Below are 10624 nucleotides of genomic sequence, written 5' to 3'. Positions count from 1 at the left end.
TCCAGCCACAACAAGAGCAACTAGAAAATATTGTTCCTTCGGAACAATTGTGGGCTCGCTTCAAGCCAGAAAACAATGTCTATAAAAGTACAAAATGTACTATCCCTGTATGTAAAATTAATGTAAGCGAATAAAGTGATAAAACAACAAAATATGCTCCAGATAATAATAGTGGATTGTGCAGGTGAGATACAATACCAGTAATAAATTAAAAGCGCATATTATTTAAGTTTTTATTTTTCACTAAAATAGTGTATTACAAAAGTACCTACATTTTATAATTAAGTAAAAGTATCAATACTGCAATGTAGAATCACTCTGTTACAAGTAAAAGTCCAGAATTAAAAGTACAAAAGTATTGGTATCCAAATGTACTTAAAGTACCAAAAGTAAAAGTACAAAATGTTTGAAAATAGCAGATCTACAAGCTCACAACGCGTCGCACTGCAATGCGTTGTGAGCTTGTAGATCGGCTATTTTCAAATAGCCTTGGTATAACAGGGCTAAAGTGGTTTATGTATGTTTTAAACTTTAGTTATTGCTTTGTAGATTTTGATTTTAATAGTCCAAAACATACATTAACCACTTCATTTAATACCGGACTTCTACTTGTAACAGAGTATATCTAATTTGCAGTGCTACTGCCTACTGATACTTTTACTTAAAGGTTAAATGACATTCTGTTTTTACCAATCATAAAAGTCTTTGCCCTGGTCCTAAAAACATGTTTTAAAATGTTTAAACTTGAAAATCCACTCCATGGAGCCATGGTGTCTCTCTCTGTTTAGGTGTCATGAAAAACGGTCTGTCACCTGAAATACTCTAAACTCACCACCAGGGGAGCCTCTCTCTCCCACTCATTCTAACAAAATAAATATTAGTAGGCCTATAGTGCAGTAAGTACATGTACTTGAGTACAATTTTGAATATTTGTACTTTACTTGAGTATTTCCAATTCTTATACTTCTACTCCACTACATCTCAGAGGCAAATGCACTTTATCTCTCCACTACAATCATTTGGAGGCTTTAGTTACTAGTAACTTTGTAGATTTTGATTATTAATACAAATCAATCACTTATCACTTCAGCCCTTATAGGCCAGCGATTCTCAAACTACCCAAAGTGGCCACACACACACACACACACACGCACGCGCACGCACATACAGATCTGCGGCCCCCCTCCAACACACATAGATGCGTGCTCACATTTTTGTTGCTTTCGCACAAGACAGTGGCTGTGACACAGACACACACACACAACCATGGCAGCTAAAGAGGCTGAGCTAAGCCCTGGCCTGAGGCATACGCGTCTGCATGATCAGCGGGGAATTGTGTCAATACGAGCCGAGGCGCGGGTGTTTTTCTTACCCCGGGAACGATACATTACCGGAGCCCTGCGGTATGTACCTTCGCAGAGTTCAATGTAGACCGTCGGCGCCGCAGTAACGTTCAGCTCCGCTCCGCAATGCAGACAAACGTCATGGTCCTATGTAGTCTAGTTATAGCAACATATTTTGGCTAAATGCCTCAGTTTAGAGAAACACCTATTGCTTGTGTTATAGCGTTTTACTGTCTGCTCGCTTTTACTGTCTGTCTGTGTGGGTGCGTTGTGCACGTCGGTCACAGCAACGACAGAGAGTGTCTGTAAAAGGAGGGAGGGAGGTTCCACTTAGCTCTACCCCGGGGAGCAGGGCACTCAGTAGTCGGACACAGCCGACACAGAGTGTCGGTAAGAAGGAGGGAGGTTCCGCTGTGCGCAAATACAAAGTGATTTTCATTATTTCACTAAAGCATAAACGGACTACTTGATATGAAGGATATTGATCTAAATAAGATATTTGAATGGATAAATGTATTTTATATGCCCATATTTACAATTAAAGGACAATAATGTAAGAGGTCACTTCCTCAAACTTGGGCTGTGGAGAAATAACTCTACGAGAGAAATACAGACAGGGAGACTGGGAGAGAGGAGGGGGGGGGGGGGGGGGGGGGTGAATAGACGTCGACGTAGGAGTCCAGCAGCCAATGAACTGCGCGTTTGAGACTCATTATAGCAGGAAAACCACTGCATGTCAAAAGTTGCGTTTTTTTTGGTGTAATTGAGGCCAGGAAACATTAAAAAAAGCAAAAAAAAACTCAAAATGTATTTTTGGATGTCATGTCCACTTTAAGTAAATGAGAAAAGGAAAGTATTTCTTCCAATAGTGACACAAAGTTCTATGGGGCACCAGTTTTCGTCAGTCCACGTTGTTCTACGGGAATGCACGTGCGCAACACCGTAACTCGTGACCTATCGAAATTGGTCGGCTAACTGTGCTAACTGCTTCATGTGTAACATCATCAGTGTTTGTGTAACTTCAGTCAGAAGGATAATCTGACGGTTCTGACAGGCTTAACCGCCTCGCGTTGTGAGCTTGTAGAAGAGCAACAATAGAGCAACAATTCCAGTTGTGTATACGATGCCTGCGTTAGCCTGCAGCTAGCGCTAGCTAACATTAGCGTTAGCCGTTAGCCACTGCTCCTCATAATAAATAGCCAGCGCTAGCGTGAAGCTAACGCTATAGCGTATCTCGCAGCTAGGCCACTAGTCTGTAGTAAAACATAAAGCCCCGCCGTTCTCGAACGCTTCTTGCCTTTTGTGAACATTATATCCAAAAAGTAAAGGTCCTATGCCGGTCTCTCATCTGTTTACTTCATAAGCTTGGAAGAAAATCGAAGCAGCTTGTTGAAATAAGGTTTATATCGCTCATTTTGTCAGCCGGTCCTTTGTTTTTAGAGACGCTACCTCCCCTGGTCACGTGGTATAGACAAAACGAATAATAGTGGGGAAAATAATGCACCGGCTGACAAAATGAGCGATATAAACTCTTTATTTCAACACGCTGATTGAATTTTCTTCCACGCTTGAAAGGAAACAGTTGAGAGAAGTGTATAGGACCTTTACTTTTTGGACAGAATGTTCACAAAAGGTAAGAAGCGTTCGTGAGCGGCGGGGTTTTATTTTTTACCACAGACGAGAGGCTGAGATGTGAGATACGCTGTCCATTACGAGAAGATCTGTGGTTTTTCCCGCAGGACAGAGAAGGCAGCTTTTCTTTTCTTTTTTTCCCCCCACGTTTTCTTTGTGCGTCCGAGAGCGACTGAGATCACAATGTATACATAAAAAATATATATCCTTCCAGAATACTGTCTTCAGCAAACCGTTAACATTAGCGAGATGAAGTTAGTTACTGTGTGTAGACTGTTTACAAGCAGATAGCAGGCTGTATGGGCGTGCTGAAATACGAGACAATGCATTCCTTAAACCAATCGTGCTCCCGTGAAATCGCTATGCAAATCTAAAGAGCTCCATTCTCCGCCTCCTAAAACAGCAGTAAAACTCTCCCAAAGCAAGGCAACTTTGCTACAATAATGTTAACATTTAGCGACCTTAACAAAGATATCTTATGGAATGAAAACCCTCTTCTATATTCAAGCTGTTAATTATACACAAAAACGAAAAACAAAGAACATTTTAAATCAATCTTAATTTCGCATTTCCTGACTTTTAAAATTGCCGACATTTGGACGGTTCCTCCAGCATCAGTCACATATACATATAGCACTAAATCCTCCGCCTACCCCCCAAATAAATATATAAATGAATAATTAAAAAACCTGCAGCACCTATAGTTCCCACAGCTATGGCCGGAGCCACCGTCTGTGCCAAAAAAAATCACATTCACTTTCACTTTCAGCAGTGCTGCAATGTGCGGGTATTTAGGAAGCAGAGAAAGTCACCAGAGTTTCATTTGATCATTGTTTAGTCAATTATGAAGGGATTTCTAAAATTATTGCTTGGGAAATCTACTTTGCAGAGAAACCGCCTTTGCGATTCGCTAATCACGAGATTTCACATCGCGATTTCGGTTTGAACACTTTTAGCCGTGCAGCACTAGTCCTTTTCTGCAGAAGCCTTACACAGACTGCGTAGTCTGCGTATACGGCCCGCCGGCGCTGCATGTATGGGCAAAAAAATCAAACCTTGGTTCGAAGTAAAGCGGTGAATCTTAGTATAGAATTGTCTGGAGAGCCGGTATGACAGCCGGTATAATAGGTTTTAAAAAAATATATAAAAAATCCTGCTTGCTGGTCTCTTAGTTGTTTGTCAACTGCATCCCTCAATAATTATTTCAGTTTCCCAGGTCTGTTATCTGGCCCTGTTATCTTTGTGGCCTACTACATTTTTCAACTCGTTTGTGGACTACTATGCTTTGGGTCTCTCAGTTGTTTGTCAACTGCATCTTTCTGAATCCTGCTTGCTGGTCTCTTAGTTGTTTGTCAACTGCATCCCTCTATAGTTATTGCAGTTTCCCAGGTCTGAGGTCTGAGGACCAGCAAGCAGGTATCTTAGTTGTTTGTCAACTGCATCCCTTTATAATTATTTATCGTTCATTCTAGTATAACTGTTTTTAATTATGTTCACTAGTTTAGTGGGCACTCCATGGTGTCTCAATAGCTTCCAAGTAGTCTCTCTATGTCTATTTCTCAACTGTTGTACAGTTTTCCTGATCTTTATCCCTGATCAGTCTTTGTGGCCTACTACATTTTTCAACTCTTTTGTGGCCTACTAAATTTACCCGACATCGTTCTGGTGATGTCGTACAACTGTTTCATTTATCCGTTTCTTGCCGTTTCCTCTGCTTCTTCTGGTAGATTTTCAATGTATTTACTCTTGTCTGCCTTAATGCTCCTTTTTACCATTCTGTTAGCATCTGTATATTCGTATTGTGCCTTGTACAGGCATGCATGTACAAGACAGATAAAACCTGAAGGCCAAATTATCATGTGAAGCTTGACCAATCCTCAAAGTATCCATTCATCTGACCGGGAGGGACACCGCACACATATTCTGGACGTACAGGACAGATAAAGCCTATTCATTCTGAACTGAAATGACCATACATGGACATGGGACACACATTTTGCTTTTTGAAAAAGCCTATTCATTCTGGACTGATATTCTGCACGTACAGGACAGAAAAAACCTGTTCATTCTGGCCTGGAGTGACCATATATGGACATGAGGTGACATGCATTGTGTTTTTGAAAAACCCTGTTCATTCTGGACTGAGATCACCATATATGGTAATTAAACGGACATTCTGTTTTTGAAAAAGCCTGTTCATTCTGGACTAAAATGACCATATATGGGCGTGGGACACACAAAGCCACTCATAGGAAGCGGTTTTCACCGCTTCAAAAAGGGATTCCGGGGAATACCCATATATGGACTTTTACATTTTAACCAATGAGGAAGCAACCAAAACTGCTTTTGATGTTGTGGGCAGACCAGGTCAATAGGCCTGGGACGAAATATCGATATGGCGATATATGGCGGTATTACCTCCCGCGATAATTATCGATAAATTGCCAGCAAATATCGTTTTTTTTTTTTTTTTTTCAAAAAATTTCTTTTTTCATTTTTTTTTACCCCAAAACATGTAGTAGGCATGATAGCGATCGCAAAATTGTATGTTTAACCCCCCTAGCAACCCCATCTTTCAAACATGGCAGCCATCTTTGTTTACATTTTAGGAAAACATAATGGCTGCTATCTCATGAATGCCTGAACGGATTTCAATGTGGACACACGTGCATTATCTAGGCATGGGTGTGCATGATCCGTGCACTATGAATTACATGGAAGTCTATGGAGACAGTTTGGCATATGAGAGTACGAAGGTATTGTTAAATGGCAGCAGATGAGTTAAGAGGAGGCACTTTGCATGTATGCACATTTTTTACATGTGTCAATCTTATTTTAAGCTATGTGTTTCTTGACAATTAGGCTACATTTTCACTAAATGCGTTTTAGTTATGGATTGATTAGTTAGTAGGCCTACCCATTGTTGTGCTGGACAGACAAATTGTGGGCAGTTTACAAAGTTGCAGTGTTTGTTTGAGGATGCAAGATTAATTTACTTATTAGCCAATTTATAAAACTAGAAGCTGGGCATCTAGAAGCTGGGACGCCCTTCGGGCGGCCCAGCGTCTAGTCGGCGACCTGGCCAACTCGGAACAATGTAAATAGGGAATGAATGCCCCACCCTTTAGGACCCGTTTTGACCATCTGTCTGTCAGCGTCCATTTTATGTCCATATATGGAGATCACTGCAGTTATAGTTCTGGGTCCATTTTATGCCCATATATGGAGATATCTGTCTATCTGCGTCCATTGTATGCCCATATATGGAGTATCTGTCTGTGCCTCCAACTGTGTTGCAGACACAGTGCCGGTTCCCCCTTTAATGCAAACCTCATTAATACCTGTTGTCATAGGACCCGTTTTGAACATCTGTTTGCCTGTGTCCATTTATGCCCATATATGGAGATATCTGTATCTGTCTGTCTGCGTCCATTTTATGCCCATATATGGAGATCTTTGACCATCTGTTTGCCTCTGTCCATATATGGAGATATCTGTATCTGTCTGTCTGCAATCCATTTTATGCCCATATATGGGGGCATTCATTTTATGCCCATATATGGAGAACGCGCATGTCCGTGGGACGAACGGTTCTCGAGATACGCGGATTACATACATACATACACACTCACAGAGATTTTTTGTTGACTCATGTGGCGTACGTGATGTCAGAGCCTTTTATGAAGTGATGTCACAATGAGTCAGAGCTTTCGCCGATTTCCTCCGGAACAGCCTGATGTCAACAATCAACCCCGCATAAGGAGATTCCGAACGTTTCTCGCCGGTTCGGGAAAACCGCGCGTCGGGTCGGGTCGAGACCCGGCACTGCACTCTGTGCCACGGCGGGGAACGCGCGTGCCGAATCTGAAGCCGGTGGGACGAACGGTTCTCGAGATACGCGGATTACAGACACACACACAGACAGAGACTTCTCGCATTTATAGATAGATAATCTTGTAAGTTTAATGGAATACGTGTATAATTCCAGAGTTTTGCCCTTTATCGTTATTTTTCATTTTCAGTTACAAATATCGTGATATATCGTTGATGACATTTCTTGCAATATATCGAATATCGCAATATATCGAATATCGTGATATTATTGTTATCGAGAGCCTAATATCGTGATAGATATCGTATCGTGAGATAGCAATATCGTCCCACCCCTACAGGTTAAAGGTGATACACCATGCATTTAAAAAGTATTTATGTCATATTGTTTATGTCCCAAAAACGTTTTTCAAAAGGTTTGAGGCTAAATTAACACTCCTGAATAGAGAGCGTCTCTCATTTTTGAATGGCTCTCAGAGCATTTCAGCTGCAGTACCACCTTTGGCCTGAACTGCGCCAGTACCACCTTTGGCCTGAACTGCGCCACCCCCCCAAAATCCTTTTAAATTATTATTATTTATTTTTTAAATCTTTTTGAAGAAAAAAAATGTTTTGAAAAAAAAAAACTTAGCAGCAAATCCGGATAGCCTGTTTTGAGAACCCGTGGGATACTTTTAACTTTCGCCTTCTCAAAACCAGAGAAAGACACAACGGTCAGAAATGGGAAAAGTGAAATTTCACGGTGTATCACCTTTAAGAGTGCCTGAGGGTGGGTAGGCCTACGCCTTGACCTTTGTTTGCCCCCCTCCTTATAAGTCGTCATGTAGGTTCTCTTCAGCCAGTACGCAACCCTCCTTGCCACCACTCTCTGGTAAGAATCTGGTAAAGCCCTCCAGGGTTCTCTCTCCGCAGTAGTCCATGACCTTCCTGTCATCTCCCGCAAGGAAGAATTTAAACGTGGGGTAGCTGTACCTCTGAACCTCAATCGACAGCAGTTCATTGGCTGTCACGTCGATCTTGGCCACTATGATATCCTCTTTGTCCTTGTACTGCTCTCCCAGTTTGTCCCAGACGTGTTCCAGTTGTCTGCAGAGTCCACACCAGGGTGCAAAGAAAGCCACAAAGACATTCTTGGTGGGATCAAAGGCGACTTCATTGAAGTTCTTGCCCACCAGGACCTTGACAGGGTTTTTGTCCCAGTCTTTGGGGATGTCTTCGCTCATGAGGTAGTCCTCGGTGAAGAGTGTGCAGAGTTTAATAATGTTTTCAGTGGTGATGGCCTCATTTTCTGGCATCATGGATGCCATCGTCCCGTCTTCAAACTCGAAGAGAAGGATGGTGGGGTATTGCTCCTTCTTCAGGCCAATGAGCTCTATCATTTTGTCGTTCACGTCAGTGTCCATGAAGACAAACAGGATCTTGCCCTTGAAGCCTTTTGCTGCCTTCTTGAATTGGTCCATTTTGTCCACAAAGTCAGTAGCAGCCTTTGACATTAACATGAAGGCGTGGGACTTGACTACTGCATTGAAGATCCTATAGGCAGTCCGCTTTGAGAACTCGACGACCAGAGGAAACTGGTCGTTGTCCTCAATGAATTCCATGAGGTCGACAGCGGTAAGCTCTTCAAGCTCTCCGTCAAAGATACAACGCTCATCAGACTTCCTGAAGAGGACAACACCGTCCTTGGACACCCCTAACTTTGAGTACACCTCGTCATCAGAGGTCATCCCAAATGGGATGACCTCGTCTATGACCTGATATATGACTTCTGCTGCTCTAACGAAGACCTGAGCGTCCTCAGATTCGGCATCCTTGAAGAAGCCAATGACCGCCATTTCGTTTGCAACCATAGACTCTGCCTGCGCGACATCGGCCAGGTGGTCAACGGCTGGGCCTGGGCGTTTCTTAAACCACTCCACAAAAGCTTCCATCTCCGCTGTGCCGTCTACTTTACCCAGGCGGATATCTGTCTTCAGCATGCTAGCGGCATTGGACTCCTCTGGGGTCGAACACGAAGCATAGAATCCCACCAGAGTTTTCAGCGCCTTGTTGAAGTTACTCTTCTTCAGCACCAGGACTCCCTCTTCCTCTGGGATGGGATTTGGGGATGACACAGCGTAGGGCATACTGTGTCACAGATATGTCGTTGTTCGAGTCTACACAAACAATGGTGCCAGGCTGTATAGGTATTATTCTATCTCTGAGTTTACAGTTGCATGCTACAACTGTAAACTGCTAAGTAACACTGAGACAAGTCTAGAGCCTGTTTATTTATACCCACAAACTCTACAAAGCATCACAGCCTTGTGACATCACAGGTGATATCACGGGTGACATCACCGTGACACACCCATATATGGGTATTCCCCAGAAACCCTTTTATGCCCATTACGGAGATCCCTGATGTCATCAATATACATCACTGGCCAGATGGCCAAGACTTGGCCCATATCTGTGTGGCTGGTTCAGATAGGGATCTCCATGTAAGGACATAAAAGGGATTGTATGTTGTGTGATGTCACAGGAACCACTCGAACAGAATCCATTTTATGCCCATATCTGGAGATCCCTGATGTCATCAATATTAAGCCCATATCTAACAGGACTTCATATGGGAATGCTGTTGAGGAAGACAGCCCATATCTGTGTGGCTGGTTCAGACAGGGATCTCCATGTATGTGCATAAAAAGGATCGTATGTATGGTGTCAGATGTGATAGAGGTCATTATTTTCACACAACGAATAACTGATTAAGCATGTTTGTGGTCTCACAGCATATCTCCATGGATCTCCATACTGTATATGGGTAACTGGTCCGATATACATCACTGGCCAGATGGCCAAGATATGGCGCAACCTCGCCCTCTAGGGCGAGGTCGCTTGTCGCCCTGAGGCGGCTCCACCGAGTGCTTCGAGCGTCGCGTCAACGTCAACGCTGGGAATGCTCCCGTTTTAATTAATGAAGGGTGCTCCACTGCCGACGTCAATGTCAGCGTTGGACGCTCAAATTCGCCCCGGTTCTTTTTTTGACCCCATCATTTTGGTGGAGCCCTAGCCTTACTAGTAACATAGGCACCGGAGCCTGTTTAACAAAAGGCTACTGTGTCCCCCCACTTTTGGGTGTCCCTCCAGCAAATCGCTGCTGCTGCTGCTGCTGCTGCTCGCATCGCGCAGCGGTCGCCCAAGCCCATTTGGTGGGTTGTCCTCCCCTTGCTCAGTTGCCTGGTAGAGGACTGTCCAGAAGATATGGTGATCTGGTTTGGACTCATTGTCCGCAATATCAAAGGAAACAACCTGAATAGACGACTAAGCACGTAACACAGCAAAATTAGGGGAAATGTAGGGCAGGGTTTCTCAAAGTGGGTGCTGTGAGACAAGTCAAGGGTTGCCACATTATACTTTTACAATATTTGTATAATTAAACAGACACAACACAAACAAAGACGTAACCTATCCCACTGTCTCTTTATGGGTCTGGAGGTCATCCCTCAGAAACTTTAACATAAATGTAATTCCCAGTGTTCTGGAGAATTTTGGTTTGATACCAAATCCAGGAGAAATTACATCCCAGGTGTCTGGTAGAAATCCAGGAGACTCCTGCTGGATCCAGGAAGGTTGGCAAGATAATTACTACCTTTACCTTTTGAGCCTGGATCCCTCATGCCCAAACCTTTGGTAATTTTATCATCTAATCAGGCTTTTATGAATACCCTGAACAGTTTTTAATTAGCTTGATTGAATATTTAGATATTTGATGTAAATGTTACCAGGCCCTCCAGGCCCAGGGCCTCTCCCCACACACACCCATTAACTTCAAA

General features: G+C 43.1%; 1 protein-coding gene across 1 annotated transcript; it reads right to left on the bottom strand.

Moving 5' to 3' along the window:
• Positions 1 to 7615: 7615 nt before the first annotated feature.
• Positions 7616 to 8932, bottom strand: LOC308302856 (protein disulfide-isomerase-like; the record flags this gene model as incomplete). The annotated part of the gene is made up of 1 exon (XM_080747174.1): positions 7616 to 8932. The coding sequence occupies one exon, from the start codon at positions 8930 to 8932 to the stop codon at positions 7616 to 7618; it is 1317 nt and encodes a 438-aa protein (XP_080603300.1).
• Between the last annotated feature and the right edge of the window lie 1692 nt (positions 8933 to 10624).

The sequence above is a fragment of the Nannobrachium achirus genome, assembly GCF_963921795.1.
Source record: "Nannobrachium achirus genome assembly, chromosome: 18".
In the NCBI taxonomy this organism is placed as follows: Eukaryota; Metazoa; Chordata; class Actinopteri; order Myctophiformes; family Myctophidae; genus Nannobrachium; species Nannobrachium achirus.
Note: the sequence above shows the minus strand (reverse complement) of the source record. Positions and strands in the feature narration are given on the sequence as shown.